Genomic DNA, 24,697 nt, shown 5'->3' with positions numbered 1-24,697 from the left:
GTTGGACAAAGGCTTGCATTTGAGTTCTGTGTACACAATGCAGTTAAATTTGGTTGTCAGATCACCTTTTAGTGCTTAATCCCATTCTGTACACAGATAGTTGAGTAATTTACAGGAGTGACAACTGCATTCTGCAGCCAAATTCTGCACTGAAAAATTAAGTCGCTCACCGTCGCTGTAATATTAATCTGGTGAAAAATAGTGGATACCAAACATTGGACACGCCAGAATGTTGCTATGGTTACCACGCTATCAATCATCGAAATTTCGGGAGTTAGTCATGTTCCTTACACACACAGAACAATAATTTAGGGGATTCACTCCCATATTTAAATACGGTTGTCACAACTGAAACTTTACAGTGTGTACATGGCCGAAAAGTCTGTCAATGGAAGTGCAGAATGACTAATATGATGTGATTGATGTGATTGATGATGTAACAGTTGTCAGTGGAAACGCATCATATGCATGTTATTTCCTGCTCTTGTTGATTTTTGGTCAGTTTGCTATTCTGTGTCACAGTGGCTGTTTTTAGTTCAGGGTGCGTTTCCCGTACAATAATGTAACTCACTGCTTAACCACGGAGATACAGTGCACTGTTGGAGAAATTAACTAGCTTCCTGTTTCCTGTAACCATAGTAACTTTGTCGCACATCTGTCAGTCTTCTTGTCATATGATATAGGTCGGAGTTCAAACCTGTAACTTTTTTACACAGCGGAATGCAAAACTTTTTATAAGCTTGCATTACTGGTCTTTCACATTTGCATGCAAATGAATGGAAGCCAAAAAAGTCTAGTGTGACCACCTATAAACACTTAGCAATTTTTGATCAAACAAATTACTCATTTGCAGCATTTTTTCCCCACACTACAAGGGTGATTGTGTTTGTTGTTTGTTTTAGATGGAGACAGATTGTTCAGTTGGAGAGACTTTTGGGGCTTATACTCCACAATCCACTGACCAATCTTTACTTGATCAGAAGGTAAGATCTTCTTTTAAATCCATGACATTTAGCTTTTTCAAGTGAAATCTTTTAGATGTTTTCCAGTTTTACCCAATAATAAAACAAAAGGGTAACCATGTGTTCAAATTTTGAAGTCATATGTACTTTACTATCTTTGTATGTAATAGTTTTTCTTTTTTGAGATAATGCATTGTCCAAGGCCCTCTATTTCTAGAAAATCATCTTTTCATCTTTAGAAATGGAAATCAGTACAAGTTTTTCAACTTTTTTGCTTCCACTAGTTAATTTCTTGTGGTGTCATAAATTTTGCTTCAATTTTTTAAGAGCAAATATTCCAAGTATCTCTATTAATATCACCTCATGAAAACTACATGCACAATTATAATAAATAGGGATGTCCCGATCAAGTTTTTTGTGAGCCCGATCCGATATGAGTCATTGAATGTTGAGTATCTACCGAGTCCCGATCCAATACTTTTATTTTCCTAGTGCTTGCTGCACAATTTCAAATGCATTCAAGTTATTAAAATCAGTCCAGGGTATACAAGGATGTGCAAAGAGTTTCTCAGGGGCAGGGGCAAGGGCTCAAATGTAAAAAAAAAAAAAAAAAAAAGGGCATCTATCACTACAGAGTAATTCCAATATAACAATTACTATATTAATTATATTTACAGGCATATGGCAGATGTACATTGACAGTAAACACACTGTGTGTGGTCACAATTATAAATATGGGACTAATGATATAAACTTCTTATATTTTATATATAAAATAAGCAAAATTGGAGTTTATTTTAACAGTTAGGCCCTGTTTACACCTGATATTAAAATCAGACTTAGTAATCCGATCACAAGAGACACATCGCTGTGTACACCTGGTCGTAACATGCGTCTCTTTTGACTACTGCATATTGATATCAAATATACTGAAGAAGTTTCGTGAAGTCTTCACGAGGTAAAATGTACAACCTTTGCATCTGATTGAAATTAACCCTTGTTCTGATTTGGCCCGAAAAAAAAAAAAAAAAGGTTTATATTGTCTTCTGTTATTTTCTAGGTGGCTCTGCTCCTGAAAGAGGTTCAAGAACTGAGAAATGAGCTCAGAAGCAAAGACAGAATGATTGCTGAACTTTCCCAGCAGCTGGTGTGTATTATAGCCTAAAAATTTACTTGCAAGGAACTGACTTTAAACATTGAACAAAAAAGTGGAATTTTTCTGCTACATTATTAGCATGTTAGTTATACTAAATTATTGGCATGTGCTATGGTAATAAAGAATCAATGAGATTGTGAATGGTTTAACACAATCTGACCTTTTTTTTTTTTTTTTTTTTTTTGAAACGTTACAACACTAACACCGAGGTAAATGGAATGTGGAATGTGACCGTTGACGCATCGCATCGCATCGCACCATGCCACAACAGCTAGAAGCTTTCTACACTGGTTGCGACAAAGCACCATCGCAAATCATTTTGTCCTTCCTATGAGAAGTATCATGTAGTACGTCATAAATAGAATGAGGTATCAGTTTACTGTTGGGATTTGTCATGTCACGTCACGACGCATCCAGTGTAAATAACATCACTGATTATCATGGGTTCTATTTTCTGTTGTCGCGTCACATCGCGCCTCTCGCGTCCGGTATAGACATAGTGTAAAATTAAGCTCGAACGTGTATCTGCTCCACCACAGATTTTATTTTGATTTCATTGGTCAAGTCAGTTTGGGATTTTATGATATTTAGATCTTATTTACAAGTTAATTTCATCATCATTTGCATATGGAAATATGCAAATTTATACAACTTCACTACAGTAAAAATCTGAATATGCCATGTATTGTGGGCAGATTGACTTGAAAATTATGTTGACAACAATGGTTGACAATAATGTGACAAAACTGTTTTCTATGCATCCACCTACTGTGTGACAATTCTAGATTTTATGCTTAAAAATGATGCCTTTTGGATATATATTTAGACATGATCCAGATCCACATTTTTTTCTTTCTTCATTTTGAAGAATCATTTTTGCAGTAATATTTATAGTATAAATAAACACATATAAATACATTTTTAATGAAACCTGAGAGAATTCTGTCACTTCATTGAAAGTCCATGTAACCAAAAAATTTCACAAAAACATAAGATGAATCCATATGAATTGAGAAATTTAATCCAGGTCTTCTGGACAGCCACGGTCACTTTATATGATGAACCAATCTAATTTAGTCTTTTATTTGCGTATAAACATTGATTGACGCACATACATAGAGCACATCAAATATGTACACTCAAATGTTAAGAACAAGCCTCATTGGTTTTTGCACGTCAAACAAGCACATTTGAGCAGCCCTGATCATGCATTGTTCAAGGAGGCAACCCTTTTGGGAAATCACCCGTCCTAAAAATAAAAAAAACAGACTGCAAGTCATTGGTGAGGCAGCATAAGGACAAGGATGGCACTGGCCCACTCAGATTGATGGCTAGTCCTCCCAATCATTCCAAATAATTAGTAATTACTTTAGAAGGATGTAGTAACACCTGAGTTATTACCATCCAAAGCCTTACAAAAATCTCAAAAGCTTACAATGATACAGCTTCAGTCATTACTAGGGAGCTATCATGCTTTTAACTTTAGAATACTGTTGCAAATAATTAGTAATTCCTTCCGAAGGATTTGGTAATACTTGATTCATTACTAGTTGGCTACTATGATCTTCACTTTAGAATTATAAATTATGCATTATTCACATTAATTATGAGCCTGTATATAATAGTTCTTAGTAGTCCTCTGGGAGGTATGAAAAAAAGTAGTAGTTACTGACTAGCTAATAGTGAACTACCACATTCAACTGAGCACTATTATCTTAATCAGAGTTTCTTGTTAGTTAATAGTAGTAGAATATTGCTCATTTGTTCCTGTGTAGTTATTAATTAATGATGGAAAATTATTCTAAAGTTTTACCAATTTTGTATCATAAATGTACACGATAATCCATAGATTTGCCCAATTTGGGCACATTAGTCTGTATATAACAATGATTTAACTCACACTGGTGCTCTGGATGGATGGATAGATGGATGGATGGATGGATGTTTCTTCATACATATTGGAAACACAATGTGTTGTGATCTGCTTGTCCTGAATGGATGCATTGTGTTTGTACATCAGTGTAATCTAAACACGATCTAGTCATGATATGCATTCACAGGTGAAACTGGTAGTGCTGAACTGATTATTCATGATGACAAACTCAAACTGCTGCATGCAGAGACTGCATTTATTTATATAGTTTCTTATGAAAGCAACATGAGTAAATATATTTTGTTAGAGGAAATGATATTTGCAGACATGTATTGAAATATTGTTGCCAAATTAGATTTTGTAAATTAACTTCAAACTCAGATTTTTTATTTCACTCATAATTTCTTATTTCTCTAGTTTCTGCTTTCATGAATTTCATGAAAACGTCATATTCCACCCAAAATCAAAATATGAAAATAAGAAATTATATTTTGTATAAAGAAAATGAAGCTAGTTTTAGGTAAAGAATTTTTTCTTGTTGCATTTTGACATATATTTTTTTTTCCTATTCCGTTTATTCTCAATAATGATTCTCATTAGATTTTACCATGTTGTAGGCTATACTTCACATATTTAAATAATATGTAATTTATTTAAGTTGCTTAACTGTTATGAACTGTCATATCACAATACAAAAATACCTCAATGGTCCTAAATAGGATTCGTTTTTCAAAATGTAAGTTCTTTCTTTTGATTTTGGGATGAAATACATGTTTTTGATGATCTTTATAAAATCCACACTCATTTTGTTTATGAATGTTCATAATGTTCAGACATAAAGGACCTGTAAAATTGAAATGTGTGTTGTATTCTATTGTGAAACACAACAGATGTGACATTTGTTAATTATACTTCGTTTTACATAGCAATAGCATTTTATTTTTTTGTATTTTTCATAGTCTTCTCCAGTAGAGGATATGCAGTGCCACTGCCTGCAGGGGTCAGAGGCTAACAAGGAGTCAGCGGAGCACCAGGACAAGGATACTCAAACCTTGAGGCCGCATAATGTGAGTATATATGTAGAGATAGAAAACAGAATCAGGTCAGCTTTATCACTGCAGAGTTGAGCATATTATGTTCATGGTTAGGAATAGTACTGACTGACAAAGGCATGGGCCAAATGATTTCACTCACCTGTGTGGAAATAAGGATGCTCATGCATCTGAGAGGAGTGAAGTTAGGTGCTGGGGTTTTGACTGGTTGGTGCAATTGCCATTCGTGTTTCTGATTCATGGGCTCATTGGAAAAACGTGCCTCTACCTACATTTTTGCAAAACTACCTATACATACAATTCACTGCAGTTTCTATTTGAAATGAACACTAGTGGCAGTAAAACACCATTTTACTCCTTTAGACACACACTGAGTCACAATAAAAGACTTCAAAGACTTGTAGTAGCAAGCTAAAATGGCATGGTTTCTTCAGCAAATGCGTCTTTTTCTCTCATTTGTTAGGGTAAGGTTTAGTTATTGGTGGTACATTATTATCAAACATGATAGAGCATTGATCTTTTAACACCATTTACCTTACATTTAATTTCTGAATGGAAGTGATGCATATAACACTTTTAAAATGTTGCTAGATTCACGTTTATTTGTTTTGAGGAAAACCAAACACAGGTTAGTGGCCTGTCTCTGGGTCTTTCTTAGATGACTCACAAACATCTATCCATACATTTTGGTTAGGGCTGACTCCCGCGTTACAGTTGCATTGAGTGTTGCAGACAGAAGCCTGTTTAGTGTATATGTATAGATGTACATTTTGAGTATATTCCTAGTAGGGTTCCATACGGTAACATACAGTATTTAACTTGCTTAACAGATGATCTTAAAGGCATAGTTAATCACAAAAAAATTAAAATTTTGTCATCCTTTACTCACCCTCACGTCATACTAAACCTGTATGACTTTATTTCTTCTGTGGAACATAACAGAATATATTTTATATTATATATTTGAAATATCTTTCTTTTTTTTTTTTCTCCACACAATGGATGTCAATGTGCACCAACAATTTGGTTACCAATATTCTTCAAAATATCTTCTTTTGTGTTCCTAATAAGAAATAAATTCATACAGATTTGAAATGATATGACAACGTATGAATGATGAAATCTTTCATTTTTGAGTGAACTATCCCTGTAAAGTGCAAACTGCTTGTTTCCGAATGCTGCTGATGATCATATATTTTAGTTTTTAGGACTGCTTTTTTGTGATTTACATTAGCAACTTCACCAGCATGGTTCTCCATTTCTCAATATAGTTAGTTGACTATGCTGAGAAACCAGTGCATTAAAAACAGTTTGTAATTGCACTGTACCCAAAGCATGTTCTAATAAAATGCCGCCACTGGGTGATGTAAAAGTCCTTATTGTCTTGACAGTTCTGAAGAAACTTTGTCTGTAGTCCTGGTAACAGAATTGTGTGAATGATGTAACATTTCTTGCAGGCTCTGGAAGAAATCATTTCAATTCAGTAGATCTCAGTTGGTGGTTCTGTGCTCAAAGTGTAATGGACAACAGGGAAAAACAATGCAGTTATTATTCAGAAAAGACCCCTTGAGAGGTCAGATCAAAGAGAGGAAAATGTTGACGGTCGGCAAAACTAAACAGCCCAAAGTGGGGCAGTGATGATTGTGTATCCTAATTGAATTTGCCTGTGTGTTTAGAAGTCAGCACTTCTCACGAATAGGGTGCAAAATAAGGCCTAAACTTTTTCTTCCACAATAGTTAGTGAAGGGTGCTTAACCTTGAGAAAATGTTGATTGTCAACCTCAGGTGTGCAAGCATTATATGTTTTTTTATTTTGTGTTCATTATAAAAGATTTGCCATTTTTGCAACTCTTTTACCAAAATTAATAGATTTTTGTTATTTTCTAATAGTAAATGTTATTTAGAAAACAGAGTTAAATCAAATAAATCAATTTTAATTTCAATGTATTTGTTTTTAGAATAATGTAAAATGAAAACGTTGTGCTGTTGAGTGTGTACAATGACTATTGAGAACAGTGTGGTCACAATACCAGAATTTCAGTAGTCGGTACCAATGCCAGTAACATTTCCCGGTACCATAGCAAAAATGATTTCACTATTCGACTTTTTACGAAGATAAAAATATTTAAAAAAATTAAATGAGTTAATTGTTAATGCTAATAAAAATGATAAGGAGTCAATGTTTTAAGTATAACCATGTTAGTAGTTGCCATTTCAAATTCAATCCCACATTTAAGTACAGTTGTCTTTCCCGAAAGTTTGTGTGCACATCTTTCTAGCAGATGAAAAAGAACTTTTATTCACATCATGAATGGGTTCTATACAGAAAGCAATGAAAGAGTGCTCACTTTATAATCATTGAAGCTGTCAGTAACTTCTGTTCAGAAGTTCTGCAAACTCTTGTTTTAAAAAAAAACACACAATGAATGTCTTATTTACATCTCGTTTATACTTTGTTGGTTTTTATATTTTGTTTTTGAATACACTTGACTAGTATCTCACAAGAAACTGATCACATGAGCTCCAATAATTTCACTGCACACTCTGCTGCTGCATTAGGTTAAACTTTTCGTTTCCGCTAATTCTCATTTAAAATGAATGTCTTTCTATCACGTTGTCACCGATCACTGTCAATGTAAACACCCCTTTAGAAGTTTCTCTGCATGGGAAGTCAGATGAAGTCAGGGTGTTTTTGTTTTGTTATTGGGTGATATCGGTACATCTATTGAGAATGAACGTTTGTCTTTGGTTGCTTTTACACACAAACAGGGTTTGAAATATTGAACATACTGTAGCAGTGCCTTATGCCAAGCCCCAGAAAGGCCCCGATGGGCAATGTGATGCATACTGCACAGAAAAATGACAAATTGCCATTCTGAGCACAAAGATTTAAAAGTTTTCCAGCATCATCGATTTCCAATTTACTTTCACCTGAACAGTACATAAAAACAAAATGAATTGTGGTTGGTGGATTTACATGCCACCAAGTGAAAAGTGGTCCAGTCTTAATTCAAAAATTGAAAGTCTGTCCCTGAAAGACTATTAATTTGACAGTTAAAGTGGCATTTTACCAAACTTACATTTACAAGTAGGGGTGAATTCAGGCTCAATCAGATTCCATTGAGATGACTAGGGAAAAGTGTCCCAATCAACCTGAATTCACCCTATGCGGCTTGCACTTTTGAAATATTTTTTTTTTTCCCCTGTCGAACTGTAAGTATGTGTTTCAGTATGTACAGTACAGTATCTGTATGTGTATGGTGCAGGGATCAGACTTTCTCTCTTTGTTCCTCTGTACAGGGCATGTTGCTTGCCCCTATCCTCTCTTCTTGGCAACACTCACAGCGGGGGAGTGTGCAGCCATGTGCGCCACGTCACCACAGACAGAGTGAGTCTTTAACCATCCGACCAGCTGAACCAGTCTGTGCACTAGCCCCAGTGCTTGCTGCATGTCCGCCTGCCTCCCCCTTGTGACCCCTCGTGTCATGCACACAGATCCACCGTCCTATCACATTCCAGTGCTGAATCAGTCCATCATTTCTATTCATTTTAGTTTCATTTACATTATGTCCTCTGCCTGTCTGCTTGGTTTAGAATCTCCAGACCCAATTAGTTTTTCTGCATAGCTTTCGAAGACAGACAGTCATACACTGAATAACTTTCTTCTGTACTTTTATCCCTCAACCAAATTTCTTAGAAGATCTGAGCTGTTTTCAATAGAGCATTTGCTGATGAGATCCGGTTTTGTTATCTTTTTCATTGTCTAAAAATATACAGTTGTAACTGAGATCCTTACTGTAGAGGGATGAATAGTTCACCCAAAAATGAAAACTGTCATCATTTACTCTCCGTTATGACATTCCAAACTATTACTTTTATCCTTCTGTCAAATGTTAGCTTTTTTGAGGAACAGACCTCTACCAAAGCTCTCAAATCTCGTTCACGCTTACATTCATGAGACACAAGGTGTTTGATCACGAGACATGAAGCCCAATGATGTAACTTAATGGCAACTCACCTTGAGACGTCAAGTTTGAATGTACGCAAATGCAACTGTGATTTGAGAGCTACAGCAGATTTTTAGTCTTTTTTTAAATAACCCTACAGTTTCTGTTTCTCATAAAACCTATTGCTTGGCTTCAGAGACATATGATACATTTATGATACTTTTATGGTGCGCTTTTGTCTTTTTTGGAGTTGACAGCACCTGTACCCATTTAATTTCATTGTATAGAAAGGAGCAGCTTGGACATTCTGTTTCATGGAAAAAAATAAAGGGTTTGGAACCCTTTATTTTTTGGAACAACATGAGGATGTGTAAAGGATTAGCTCTGTAGTAGAGCTGTCAAAAGTACCGACTTCGGTACCAAGTTGGTACTGAAATTTTAAAAATGTGACGCTTTGAGCGCTGTTGAACAGATTCGTGTATACCTCTGATTGGCCATTGTGTTGACGCACTCATCGGATATGTCTGTGATTGGCTTCAATGATCAACGTTTCATAAATGTTGTAAATAGTCATCAGTGACACTCTTCATCAAGCGCTTACACAGATACACATGGAAGCGTTTGAAAGCAGGCATCTATCGCGAACCAGTCCACTGCCTTCAAACGTTCCCGCTCCCACTCCCGCTTAGAAAACCGCTTTCAAATTCAAACACTTGTGTGCTTTCAAATGCTTTTGTGCATTGATCATTGTAGCCAATCACAGACATATCCCAACACAATGGCCAATCAGAGGTGTTTACGAATCCGCTCAACAGTGCTCAAAGCATCACATTTTTTTAAATTTCAGTACCGATTGGTACTGATGTTGGTACTTTTGACAACTCTGCTCTATAGTAAACCACCATACAGTAGCTGCCATCACGTTTATGGAAACTAACCATCTAATAAACAAGATTTGACTGAAAGATCCTTCCCCACAAAGCTTGTTGGTGAAAGCGCTTGCGAGCTGTGGTTAAGCTGTGATGACTGTTAATACATCAGATGGCAGCTGTGGGAGACTGGTATTGAGAAAGAGAGTCATTACAGTTTTTGATCTGGCACTGTGGGATCCCTCAGAGAAAACGACAACCCTCTGACTCTAAGACACGTGTTCTCTCTCTCTCTCTCTCCTTGGCAGTCGCTTAGATTGAGCAGTCCAGACAGAACCTTAATTCTGCCCAATTTCAGATTTGCTAATGAGCATGGAACTGAATGCACTTCCCCTTTTTTCTTTTTGCTTTCATTTGTGTCATGTGAAGCGCAAAAACTTGATCACTGTCATGGCTGAATTGGCTGTTCAATTCTTTGTAATAATGTTATAGTAAAAAAAGTTTGCCTTCATGTTGTGTGTCTTGTGTGCTGAGGTCGCTTCCTGTTCTGCCCCAGTCATCTGTGTGTATATCTTTAATTGACTGATTTTTCCTTATTGTTTCTCTCCCTCTGCCTCTCCCAAATTCTGGCAAAAGGAGTGGAGCATCTAGTACATTACTTCAGAGACACTGCGTGGTATAGTACTGCCTGTCTTTTCTCTAAAACATCCTCTCAACCCCTTCCTTTTTTCTCTCTCTGTTTGCATGGTCTCTTATTCTGTACTGCGAGGACAGCCCATCTGCATCATACAGGTTCATACTGTTTTCATAAAGCTGACTTTCTTCAAACCTCTTTCTGTCTTTCAGTCTCTTCTCTCAAGCCCCCTTTGTCTTTCATTCTCTCATATCTGTTTGACCATCCCCTATAATTTTGTGAAATCTAAGTTTACATTGTTAATTCCAGAGTCAAGACCAGTATCAGACCAGTATAGACTACTTAGCCTGGTCTCACTCTACATAGGTATTATTATGTAAAGTTTACAATACAAAAACTCTTTTTTGTATGTTTTGATAGTAAAACATACAATATATTGTATTGACAGCATCTAAAACCTAAATATTACTACATATTTACAGCTAAAGAAACGTATTAAAAATATTTACGGATCTTTTATATCATAAATAAATTTATAAGGATAAATAGTATAAATGTTATATATGTATATGTATATAGATATATATATATACATACAATGATACAAAGATATACAATGACAATTCAATATACCATTAAATAGATATTTTTAAGCCGCTAAGCCCACACATACTGTACCTCTAAACTTAATCGTAACCATTTTTTAAAAATACAGTATAAGAAAACATAACGGATAAGTGTAATGACCATACTTTATTGCTAAAATGTCAAAAAGCAATACTTAATGACAATGTGTTACATTCAGTCTTCTCAGGAGGTATACAATAGTTTTGTGTGAGGTAAAGAGCAGAATTTAAATTTTTAATAAATCTTGGTGATTGGTGATGAAGCAGGCAACAGCCAATGAGTGTTTGATATCACTATTTTGAGACAGCAAATTGTGAAATTGTAATGAGTGCAAGATTTGACAAAAATAATTAAATATGTTCTTCACAAAAAAAAGAAAAAAAGATTCTGAGTATTTGGATAACAGAGTATGAATAAAATGGATTACTTTTTTTGTGTGTGTTTTGATGGTCATTTTTTGAGTCACGATATTGAGAAAACATTTTTGATACCACAGCAAACAAAATAAATAAATATTACATGATAAGTAATGGTTAAACCACTACAGTAAAGTTATGCATTTTAAGATTTAAAAAAATCTTGTTTAACAGTTTGTAATCTTTTAAAACAAGTTGGCACTACAAATCACACAGAACAGAATGAAATGTTAGTATTAATTTAAGTAAATCAGTACACTGCATTAAGAACCTCAGTATGCATAAATAAGGATTCATACATTTCAAGATTTATGTCTGTAAAGTTGTTCATATGTGCATAATTTACGTTTTAGATGCTGTCAGTACATCAATATTGTATGTTTTTTAGTGATAGGTGCTTTTGAAACACTGCTTTGTAAAACTTTGAAACCTTTGTGAATCATTTGTTTCAAACCATTGATTCAGAAAGCTTATCAAACTGCCAAAGTCACATGATTTCAGTAAACGATGCTTCATTACTTCTTAACTGTTTTGAAATGTTTTCGAAATTCCAATTGTTCACCGCTAGGGGGCAATCACTGTGAACCCATGAACCAGCGTCTGTATGGATCAATTTTATACATTTGTAGACATTTAATAACATTTGTATAATAAAAAAGAAGTGGCTTTAGTTAATAGTCTCTTATTAGCCTGATTAACAAAGCTCTCCATAAAACAAACAAAACAAGTCCTAGAATTTAATTAAATAACACATATTATAAATACACTTCATATTTAATTGTATTAGATATTTTTAATTGCATTTAATAGATTACACTTTCAGTAAAACATTTACAGTTGGTTTGTAAAAAATGTTTTTATGCGTGTGTTTGAGCTGCGTTTTGCTGTGGCGTTTCGAGTGCTTTGAAACAGTGAATCATTTTGCGAAGTACTGCAATTGGTTCAGTTGATTCAAAGTTTCAGAAAGCATTGTTTCACCCATCACTTATGGTTTATGCAAAACACGTACTCATGTGATTATGTTGGACTCCCTTAGATTGAGGACCAGACCAATAGCAAATCCCTAAAGACCCAAACCTCTAGCAGATCTCCTTGTTTGAGTAGTTTTAAAAGCAACAGCCTAACTTTGAGTGTTGCCACCTAGTGGACTGTGCAAATGATGAAATTTATGTCTTGCACGCTGTGCACAAGATGTAGTGGCCAATATACAACTGAAGCATACTTTGGGCTTAATACCCAAACTTAGACACCTTGAGGCCAAGATCCAGACCAAGACCTGTATGTCCAAGAACTAGACTGTCCATTTTAAATGGGGAAAATGCCCAAAAATTAATTCCATCATTCATTTCAAACATTGTACCTCTGACTATAGCTCAGACCAAGACAACAAATTACGAGAGAAAGACCCAGTCCAAGGCTGTATTTACATGGTCCTGAGAGGTCTCAAGACCAAGACTCCAACTCTGGTTTCTATACAATTAGCCCTTTTTGGTAGACTTTTTGCAATTAGTATTGCAGAGAATACTGGTACTAAAAAAATGTAAATAAAAAATCAAATATGATGCCAGCATGGTGAAAATTTGAATCAGTGTGACACACAACAAGCCAGCTGAGTGATAGAAATGGCGGATAAAACAAAAGATGTTGATTTCAATATCTTTGACCTCAGCTCACTGAAAAGCAGTGCTGTAGCCAAATATGGAATTACTTGGCATTCAAAGAAAACAAAATGTTAATCCAGACTTATCAGTCTGCAAACAATGCCACAAGACATGCTGCTTTAGGAGGAAATATATCAAACCATGCAAACCAAAGGCCCTGTGCTCATCCTAAATTATACAATGACACAAGTCGTCGACAAGTGTGCAGGATAACATTGATAATATTGTTGAAAATTAAATTTTATTGTGTCATTTTGATTTACTAGTTATCACTGGACATTTGAGTGCTGATAAATATTGTTTGGACTGAATGACACCACTGGTACACAAATCAAACAAAATATTGTTTGGACTTTAATTTGATGTGTCAATTATGTTGAAATGCTTATAAAACAAGCAAAAAACTTTTGTAACTGCATGAATTTATGTAGCACAGTATTTTTTTTTTTTGTTTGTTTCAGCTCATCAGGCATCTAAGGTGGTTCATTTGTTGCCTACTAAAATATCGATTTAGTACTGCTACTGAGGTAGCAAAGCTTGGTATTGTACAAAATCAGAGCAACACTATGTGTGATAAAAGCAACCACAAGAATGAAAGACTGGCTTTACCAAAAATTCTCAAATGAAAAAAGAAAAAGCCTTCATTAATATGATATTTCATATTTTACTTTCACATAATGCCATATGCTGAAGTGCTTAGAAAAAAATCCCACTTTTAAGGGGCATACTTTTTGCCTAATGAAACCAATTTGTCTTTTTGTATTTCTTAATTTGTTCTTCATTTTTCAGGCAGTGGTTATTCACATTTCCCAATCTTTTTTATTTATTATTTTTTTAATTTAATTTTTTTTTAATAAGTAGGGAACGTGGAGTACATGGGCCGTGAGGCATAATTATGTTCTTTTACATTCTGCAGTTCGTTCATCACACCTCATTGCCATGTGAACACCTCTTTTAAACAAAACTGAAGATTCCCTTGATATTCCTGCCTTTAGAAAGAGACATTATTGTAATTATATGTATATTCTAATTATTTGGAATGCTCCGCACTGGTGCATGTAGCTGGAGGTGGTAGGTTATAATTATTAAAATGCATGTTTGGACTCAATTTAGGTGTGAGTACATGAAAATAAAACAAACCAGCAGCACCTCTGGCATCATCCATATTTTCAAATGATGTGTTTCATGGGAAAAGGGTTTTCCAAATATGAGAAAGTCATTTGCAGAGAACTGGGGGCTTTCATATTTGGGGAATCTTATGACAGTTCTCTTTATTTCACTCACCAATTTGTTTACACTTTAGTGTTCACCTTGTTTACATTTTTTATCTGTTCTCTGTCTTTGCTTCTTTTCTACATCTGTCTGTCTACTTTTCCCTCCCTCCATAGATTCTTTCTGCTCCAGAACTCTGTCACCTTTTCTCAGCTGTCTTATTTTAATTCTTGGTGAGCTGTCATAAATTATGTATGAAACAACTGAGAGCCCTCACACAGCTCCTCTAAGACTTTCTCTGAAGCTTTGACAGGGTTGTAGGTGCTCTCGGGTTAGCCCGATTGAGACTTCACTTCTCTAGATAAACTCCTCACTGCTCTCTCTCTCTCTCATTCATTCTGAACCACATACTGTCGAAAAAAAAAAAAAAAAACTTCAAAGGATTGTATTTTTGAGAAGAAATCTGGGGCCTGGAATTGGCACAAAAAACAGGGAGATGGTCTCAGTCAATAAAACAAGCACACAACACTGCATTGAATGGAAGATGGTCTCCATTAGAGGGTGCTGTAGACCAGGAAATACCTCCTGAGGATCGGCAGAAACACACTATTAGGGTTGCATGTGGCATACACATGTTTGTGAACTTGAGGAGATAATGGAGATTTGCTGTGGACCAATAATGACAATAATGACACACTCGTGTTGTTCGTATATGATAGCTTTGTGGGAACTAATGATACTTTTGAGTCAGATCTTTTCAGTGGATCAGTTAAAAGCCTATAGAATGTGAATGGCTTAAATCGAATATACTGCTGGATAGTTATAAGGGCAATAGTAAGGACAATAAGAGCAATAGATGTAATGAGCAGTACAAATGGGCCAGTTGCATATGGCCGCCATGTTGGAAAACCCAACAATAAATATTTTATTTTTTTTAAAGATATTTTGAAGAATATGGGTAACCAAACTTCCATAGTATTAAAAAAAATACTACACTGCAAAAAAATGCTTTTCTTACTTAGATTTTTTGTCTTGTTTCCAGTCCAAATATCTAAAAATTCTTAAATCAAGAAGCTTTTTCTAGACAAGTAAAAATTATTGTCTTGTTTTCAGAAAAATAAGTCAAAATTAAGTGAGTTTTTGGTTAAAACAAGCAAAATAATCTGCCAATGAGGTAAGCAAAATAATCTTGTTTTTGGTTTGAAATAAGATTTTTTTTTTTTCTGGAAACAAGACAATAATTTGTACTTGTCTAGAAAATCCTGATTTAAGAATTTTTATATATTTGGACTAGAAACAAGACAAAAACTCTAAGTAAGAAAAGCATTTTTTTTGCAGTGTATGGAAGTCATTGGGGACCAGCAACTGTTCTTCATTCTTCAAAATATCTTCTATTGTGTTCAGCAGAAGAAAGAAATTCATACAGGTTTGGAACACCTTGAGGGTGAGTAAATTATAGAATTTTCATTTTTGGGTGAACTATCCCTTTAATGCTGGTGACATTGAAGTCATGTGACTGTGGTGTAGGTCGTTTATAGCCTACATTTAGCTTTGTAATTCTGCCGATTATATTTAAGCTTACAGATTCATAAAAGTTGTGTTCATTTTTGAAGAGTATCATGATGAACAAAACGTGTAACTTTTGTTAGTCACAGAGCTTATTTTCTATCTTTTTGTTTTCTTTTTTTTTTTTTTTTTGAGGGAACCAGGGTAATGCTAACTTCCGGGTTGGCCTACAAAAATATGCCATCACTGCAGCACTCTATACACTCAAAAAGTAAAAACTGGAGTGATCATAGACCACTAGAATAAACCAATAAACATTAAAAAAAATATTGAACTGACACTATTCCAAAAGCATAACCATACCTCAACCACTTCAATCATTTAAAGTATGTAATCGTGGTAACTTTTCATGGTATTTGTGTAAGGATAACACAAGTAAGGTACTATTCCTAAAGCTCTGTTTACACGGAATAAAGGCCTGCCACCTGGAAATCATCCACCAGTGCCAATCAACCAGCACAGCAGACATCAAAGACTGAGCTAACAATAGCACTGTATTCCAGCACCTCAATGTCCTGCGTACCACAGAGCCTCGCATCACATGGAATAATTCACTTTGAGATGGATGTGTTGGCTGTTCCATCAATTTTATGTGTATTTCTTGTGATCCTGAATTTGAAATATTAAATAGAAGGCAGAAATCCTTAGAAAAACTCATTTGCCCTACTTTGGATGTTTTGCTTTGTGACAATGTTAGCTTCTCTGAACTAGACGCTTTTGGGTTCGAGTCGTAAGTTGTTAACTTGAATTGCATTCTTCTTTGTCAGTCTGAGAGATGCGCTCGAGTGCATGTACTGCTTTGACAGTGACCTCACCACCTCACGTGTAAGTCTACATCGTTGCTAATAAGTGTGGAGACGGTGAGCTCCACTTCGCCAAGAACTGTAAGGATCAAAGCCCTCTCAGACAGCTTGTTGTGTGGATGCTTCAATCTGTTTCACTCAAGTCTGAGAGTTAACACCCACAGTAGGTTCATCTGAAGCTGTGTGGCTGCTGCTGAGGATAATGTCTCATAGAGCATGACTGATATATCAGTTTTAAACATTAAACAACACTGAGAGTTGCTTTTTGGATCTATTGGTTATCTGGTAATATCAGCACTGATAGTTTTTAATTTTTAATTCCTCCGTGCATTGGCACTGAAGGGTTTGCCCTCTAGAGGTAAAATAATTCACGGATTCTGCATTGTTGTGACCTGTGACTAAGCTTTGCTCTTAAAAAAAAAAAAATTATTTGAAACATCAAAAGAGAAAAGGCAAGGTGTTTATACAGTAAGCATTATCATTACATATAGTCATGGAATAATAAAGTGTTTTAGAGAATTAAAGGGATCACATTAGTATTATAATATTTTGTCATCATTTAAAGGGTTAGTTCACCCAAAAATGAAATTTCTATTAAGTACTCACCCTCATGTCGTCCCAAACCTGTAAGACCTTTGTTTGTCTTCGGAACAGAAATTAAGATACAGTTGTGGTCAGAATTATTGGCACCCTTGGTAAATATGATCAAAGATGACTGTAAAAATAAATATTCATTGTTTATCCTTTTGATCTTTAATTCATAAAAATTAGCAAAAATCTAACCTTTCATTGAAGGAAAAGAATTAAAAGTGGGGGGAAAATCACATTATGAAATAAATGTTTTTCTCCAAAACACGTTGGCCACAATTATTGGCACTCTTTTATTCAATACTTTTTGCAACATCCTTTTGCCAAGATAACAGCTCTGAGTCTTCACCTATAACATCTGATGAGTTTGGAGAACACCCGACAAAAGATCAGAGACCATTCCTTCATACAGAATCCCTCCAGATCCTTCAGATTCCCAGCTCCATGTTGGTGCTTCTTCTCTTCAGTTCACTCTTCAGTTACTCTCTTCATATAAATAGGACCAAAACATTAAAGAGCCAGCAGTATATTTAACCGTGGGCATGGGGTACTTTTTATCCATGTGTGCACCAAACCCATCTGGTGGGTTTGCTGCCAAAAAGCTCTTGTTTTAGTTTCATCTGACCGTAGAAGCCGGTCCCATTTGAAGTTCCAGTCTTGTCTGACAACTGAATATGCTGGAGATTGTTTCTGGATGAGAGCAGAGGATTTTTCTTGAAACCCTCCCGAACAACTTGTGGGGATGTAGGTGCTGTTTGATAATTTTTTTTAGGCTTTCTGAGACTAAAGACTCAATTAATCTCTGCAATTCTCCAATGATTAAGGGAAGTTGGCCTTTGTGTTTCCTCATGTTTTTACTCCTGTGGAACAGGAAGTCATGGCTGGACAATTTCATGTTTATGGTGTGCTAAATTTTTTTTAAATATGAATGGGAATATACTTCAGAGATATTTTACTCATAAAAAAATCTAGGGGTGCCAGTAATTCTGGCCAACGTGTTTTGGAGAAAAACATTTATTTCATAATGTGATTTTCCCCCCACTTTCAATTCCTTTCCTTCAATGAAAGGTTAGATTTTTGCTAATTTTATGAATTAAAGATCAAAAGGATAAACAATGCAGGTTTATCTTTGATCATATTTACCAAGGGTGCCAAGAATTCTGACCACAACTGTATTTTTGATGAAACATTGCACCTTTTGAGGTCCAGAAAGGTACTAAAGACACCGTTAAAACCGCCGACGTGCCTACAGTGGTTCAACCTTAGAATTATGAAGTGACGAGAATACTTTTGGTGCGCAAAAACAAAACAAAAATAACGAGTTTATTCAACAAATACTGCTACGCTATTTTCGTTGATTTTTCGGCCAATACTGAGCCGCCGTTTGGACGTAAACACTGAGTATGACAGGGGACAGATGAATTTGTTGAATAAAGTCGTTATTTTTGTTTTGTTTTTGCGCACAAAAAGTATTCTCGTTGCTTCATAATATTAAGGTTGAACCACTCTAGGCACGTCGACGGTTTTAACAGTGTCTTTAGTACCTTTCTGGACCTCAAAAGGTGCAATGTTTCATCAAAAATACAGTTGTGGTCAGAATTATTGGCACCCTTGGTAAATATGATCAAAGATGACTGCCTATGTGTGGATCAGATACCCTCGGATTTCAGAGAACATTTCTCAAAATATTTTATTTAGATTTAGATATATCTTTATTGTATGTAATATTATTTATTATTTTGTCTCAGGCACACATCTGATCATATAAATATAGTTTGATTAATTAATTAAATATTAATCTGTTTTGTTTTAAGTAAGAGTAAGCAGTTCTCAAAATGTATTAATGAAATACGGTCGGTTGTCCTAAGTAAATATAACAAAAAGTCTGATGAATAGGTCGAAATAGGTCAACCTCTAGTTTCTCGTGTATCCAGACACTCATGTTGTATATTCTGTCTTCCAATTTTTTATTTATTTATTTATTTATTTTCAAAGCTCTTGCTAAGGGACAGAACAAGTCCCGTAATTGAAGAATCAGCCTAGTCTAATCATTATGAAGTTAAAGCAAACAAATGTTCAATAATTGTTATTTTTTTCTCTTTAATAGCTTCAGATACTACAGACTCCCAGATTCTTACCCAGCAAGCTCCACAACCATGAAGGACTATCAAGTCCAACCTCTACAGAGGCCCCTTGTGACAGTTTGGATGCCGAGCTTAGTCACCACGCACTGACGCCCACGTCCTGCTCTCCAGACCTACAAAGTCCCATCGCTGTTAAGTCTACCCCAAATTGTACTTTACCAACGGTAACTATATCTGCTGATAGCACTGCTGCCTCCTCTTCCAGAACTTCTCAGAGCTCTGATCCTGCTGAGCTCGGCCTTGTGAGCAGCCAGCTTAAAATCAATGAGCCAGCAAGCCCACCAGCTTCTGCTAGCTTTTGCTGTAAGCTAGAGAGAGGTATACAAAAACTTCCTTTAAGAAAAAGCAATTTTTCAACCCTACAGCCACCCACCTATATTAAGAGAGCTTCAACACTCATCAAGCCCCAGGAAGTACAGCGGGTCAGTATGGTCAATGGAGCCCTAGGTAGGGTAGGAGCCACAGGTCTATCCAAAAGACATCAACTTTTACCAGCTACCGGACTACCCTGCATAAACCCAGCCCAACAGACTACCATGGACACCACAACTGTAGCACCAGTATGTAACAAACAAAATCAAGGGTGCAGACAGTCTCTACTTCTCAGAAAGATAGAGAGCAGTTTGCCCAGAGCTCGTGCTCCCCTTCAGCCCAAACATTCCCGCCTTCCTAAACCAAAGGCGCTTTCTTCTCTCCCAAACCCTGCATCTCAATAAGGTCAAACAATAACCTCCCCCGCTCTGCCTTCTCGTATGCTTCCACAATTCTAGATCAGCTAAGCAAAGCTTAGGGCATCTCACCAGAGTATACAAAAGCTGCTTCTTAATGCCCTGCTTATAAGGCACCAGTCAAGTATGCTGACGAATATTAAGGTATTCTTTAAAACCATGCTGCATTGCTTGATCTGCTGGGCTTCAAACAAATAATGCACTCAAGCTATCTGTGTTACCCTGCAAATTAGGAATTCCATAAAAAAAAAGTGATTCTCCACTGTAGCTCCACTACAAATGGTTTGCATCAAAATGATCTCAGTGTAATTTAATATATGTTGAATATAGGAGGTAATTTAGCAAGAGACCTGATCGCTTCTACTTGCTTTTTACCCACAATAATGAATAATCCAGTATTTTTTTCTGGGCTTGCTAGTACTAGAAAAAAAGTAAAAGAAAACTATAATCAAATCTTACAGTCTTACTTTTTACATCCCTGCAGTACAAATATGCAAGCCTACCAATACAGATTTGCTTCCTTTGGGCTGATCTTGCCAGTTATTCTTACTATTTACAAAACGTGACACAGGTAACCACTATTTTTTTCGGAATAATGCACTAAGTTGTAAGAGACACTATTGTCTACCTTGTACCTATGCACCTTGCATAAGATATTTCTTCTGATATTCCTCTGATAGATTAGCAAGGCGCCACTTCTCTAGAACAAAACCAAGTATTGTTATTGCTCCTGCATCAGCTTTTTGTATTGCTCTTACGGATCCTTATCTCATCCTTATGGATGAGACAGACTTGCATTTTCCTGTCTTAACTACCACCAAATGTGGTATGTGCCGCGTGGGCCGTGATGAAGAGTGCCCAGTGAGATTTTCAGAGAAGTTGTCTCCTCCAATTGCTTTTCTACACATCTCTCTTCGTACCTTTGTTCTTTTCTGCTAGCGTGAAGAGTGTGTCTTGCAGGAATTAGCCTCCCACCACCGTACTTAATGAGAGCAAGTTCTGGAAGCTAAGTTGATCTTAACAACAGTATGTGTTGTAAGGCCTTGAACATAATGTGGTGAAAAAAAAAAAAATTCTGGCTGTGAGGAACATTGGCCTACACAGTGAGAGAGTTAGAAGTGGTTGACATGGTTACTTTACAATTACAGTGACTTCACCAAGTAAGGTATGTTTCTTGATTAGGAATCTTTTTGGTCCTGGACCACATTACTAAGAATTACGGTATATTATACCAGGGCCAAAAAAGACACATCCTACATGCCATAGTCAGGGTGAACTGCGCTTGATTGTGAATTGCAGGAATCAAGGGATGCTGTGTGCACATACTTGCGTTCAAACCTTTTTGGCAAAATAAAACAGTTAAACAAATCACAAAACAAGGAAATTGATGATTTATTATGGCTTTACATTAAAAATCTTAAGGACCTAAATCCTATAGCATTCATGCAAACGGTTCATTTCAGGTGCGCTAACAAGGATGCTAAAGACTGCAGCCTCTAGCAAGCCTCTTGAAACCAGGGGAGTGAGGTTTATCTGCGCAGCTTTTACTAGCTGGCCTGCGTTACACTCACCCCCCCAAACCTCACTCCCATCTGGGTCATGGCACCAATGCAACCGGTTCCACCTGACCAGTTCCGAGTGAGGCTTGGCATGGTAGGTGGGTGCAATTACAAGGACACTAAAGAATACATCCTCTATCATCAGTCACTAATGCACCTCTTTAGGAAAGGGAAGTGAAGTTTACTGCGCAGCTCTTACTAGCTGGCCTCTTGTTACATCCAGGTCATACCTGATTAGAATGTTAAATTAATTATACTATAATGTATATGACATGCAATGCCGCACTCATCTTTCTTATTTTTTTTGTTATCAAAGTTATTATTTATAGATTTCATTCATTTTAGAATTATTTTTAGCTAGGTTTGTTAAACAAATGAGCATTTCCCCTTTTCTTACAGTCTCTACTTCCCCCCAGTTTCCAAACTGGAAAAATCCCACTTTCTCTACTCTTGTAGTTCAGTCTCGTGAAAAATAAAATGCCCAAGCTTTGCAGCAGCAGCCCCTACTTTCATTCCATGTCGATTCGCATCAAGATTCAGTCTGTCTGATTGCCTTACCAAACACTGCAGTACACGGTTAGCACATCCACTGACTTATCTGGTGTGAATCCATCAGGCCCTTCAATCAGCACTATCTTGCCTGACAGCTTGCTACACATACCACTGCAAGTCAAACTGTTTATCCCCTGCATGTCAGTTCATCTTATTTCATTTATCTCAGCTATTCTTTGCCACTTCAACATGCATGCAGGTATCTTCTAATGAGGCTGTCGAGATGGCATCCACCTTGCATTAGACGCTGTAGATGTTAAAAAGGGTTTAATTAGAAAGGGTGGCTAGATTAGTCCTAAACCCTCATCCTAATCCCTAAATCCTCCTCAATGTGCACTCACCTCACAAAATCGCTACCTCTACCTATGCTCTCCACTCCTGGCCTCAGCTATTGCTGTAGATATATTTGAGTGAGTAGATGATATCTCTTCTGATGAACCCTAGATGAGATGAGGTGTTCTTTTGCTGAAGTGTTTTGGAGTGAAGATGATAGTCTTTGTCAATGGAGGATAGTGGAACCCTTTCTGAAGGCTCGAGGAAACTCTGTTACATCTTATCTTTTCATATACGACTGACAAAAAGCAGCCAGTGAGAGATAAAGAGGTCTTTTCCTACTTGAACATAAAGCAAGTAACTGCAAAGCTTCTCTGATTATGAATATCATTAATGGTTAATGGATACGTATTATCAAATCTTCTTAGCAGAGTGTATAGTACAAGTATAGTTTAACTATGGACATATTCCAATAACCTTTGCCAGCCACAAATAGTCACTATTTTTGTCTTCATTTTGAACACGATAATGTGATAACTTATTGTGAAATGTTTGGCTTGGCTACTTATTTAGATATTTTGTTATCTAATGTCATGACACAATGTCATACATTTTTAAAATGTGGCTTAAGCCCCCAAATACTTTTCTTTTGCCACACAGCTCAGTTATTTGCCTCCCAGTAGTATGGTGGAACAAAAGAAATTTAATTTAAGACATTGTGGAGAGTAAAGGAGGGACAAAGATACACAACTCAGAGATTTTGTCTCACTCTTATACCAATCCCATTTTCTTGTCTGCACATTTCTAATATTTCATTGAATTTTTCACATAATAATACATACAAATTGACAAAAATCTTCGTTGCCGTGTTCAGAGAAGAGTTTGATTTAGGTAAGGCAAAGCGGGCATGGAGTGTGACTGAAAAATCTGACCTCTACCTGCAGGCTTTTGCAGATGGGAGCATGACAGAATATTGCATAATTTTTGCAGGAGTGGGCAGAATCTCACAGGAACAGGCTCGAGCAGATCTGAAAAATCCAAGAAACATTAAGTGGTACACTACTGTCTTTACAACGATATAAAGGTTTAGGAAATAAAAACTAATGTCTATGACTTCACTTTTATTTTAAGTCTGTATAAAATGCACAAACATTAGAGTGCGTCTGTGGCCTCACTATCCTTTGAATATGTGGATTACTTGAAACATTGTCTTTGTGGGTATAACATAATTGGGTTTGTGTCTTTAGAGGTGGTAACTATTATAAACACTATTTTATTAGGGAGATTAGTGTGTCAACTTCTTGGGTTTCAACTTCTTTTGTCTCATTTGAAGCATGCAAACGTTGAAGAAACAATACCATTGTGTCATTATGTCTCCCTGTATTATTAGATAGAATCAGATGCAGCAATGTGCATCATCATAACACTATTAATTTGCTCTTTTAGTACTGTTTTTATTGTCCTTTATGTTGTATGCCATCTGTTTACTTGATTTTTGCTACATTATGACTGTATGAAATTGCACTGCCCTATAATGTAAAACTCTGTTCAAACGTAATTTATTTGTGCATTTACAAATGTGCGTGTGTGTGTGTGTGTGTGTGTGTTACAGGTAAAAGTAATCCCTTAATCATATTATATGCACTTTAAATGTAAAGACATGAGATGAGAGATGTTTTCATGTGCTTAACATCTTTCCATGAGGCTGAGTGTCCAAGAACTCTAAATAAAGACAGCAACAAAAGCTACTGCAATTACACTATGTGTTTGTGTGCACTTTACAGAACTATGATTAGAGCAGAGTACATATCATACTGGGTGTTCTTTTCAAATGTCTTGAGGTATGAATATTTGTGTCCAACCAAACTTTGGAAGTCCTGCCAAGGGTAACAGAATAGGAGCTCTCATTGACAGTGACAGTAAAATTAAAAAGGTTCAAAGTACTACAGAGGACTGGCGAGAAAGCTTGGGCTGTTGACATTTACCTCAAGATCTATTTACACCAATACTTGATAAAGTGTCACCACAACTATCCACCAATCACAGTGTGACTCATTAGTAAAGGCCTCTTCACA

General features: G+C 36.1%; 1 protein-coding gene across 3 annotated transcripts in view; it reads left to right on the top strand.

Annotated features, from left to right (window-relative positions):
* ccser2b (coiled-coil serine-rich protein 2b) overlaps positions 1 to 24,381 on the top strand; it is a 73,262-nt gene extending 48,881 nt beyond the window's left edge. Inside the window, exons 7-12 of one of the 3 annotated variants that reach the window (XM_051913596.1) lie at positions 903 to 983; positions 2,023 to 2,109; positions 4,951 to 5,058; positions 8,344 to 8,431; positions 10,496 to 10,535; positions 19,474 to 19,759. In XM_051913596.1, coding sequence (XP_051769556.1) covers positions 903 to 983; positions 2,023 to 2,109; positions 4,951 to 5,058; positions 8,344 to 8,431; positions 10,496 to 10,535; positions 19,474 to 19,600 — 531 coding nt within the window. In that variant the 3' untranslated portion in view covers positions 19,601 to 19,759. Of the gene's footprint in view, positions 1 to 902; positions 984 to 2,022; positions 2,110 to 4,950; positions 5,059 to 8,343; positions 8,432 to 10,495; positions 10,536 to 19,473 lie in introns of all 3 variants that reach the window. The other 2 variants (XM_051913597.1, XM_051913595.1) reach the window with 2 other exon arrangements.
* Positions 24,382 to 24,697: the final 316 nt, after the last annotated feature.

This window comes from Ctenopharyngodon idella, chromosome 12 (genome assembly GCF_019924925.1).
Source record: "Ctenopharyngodon idella isolate HZGC_01 chromosome 12, HZGC01, whole genome shotgun sequence".
Lineage (NCBI taxonomy): Eukaryota > Metazoa > Chordata > Actinopteri > Cypriniformes > Xenocyprididae > Ctenopharyngodon > Ctenopharyngodon idella.
The sequence above is the reverse complement of the archived record's forward strand: the minus strand, read 5'-3'. Positions and strand labels throughout refer to the sequence as shown.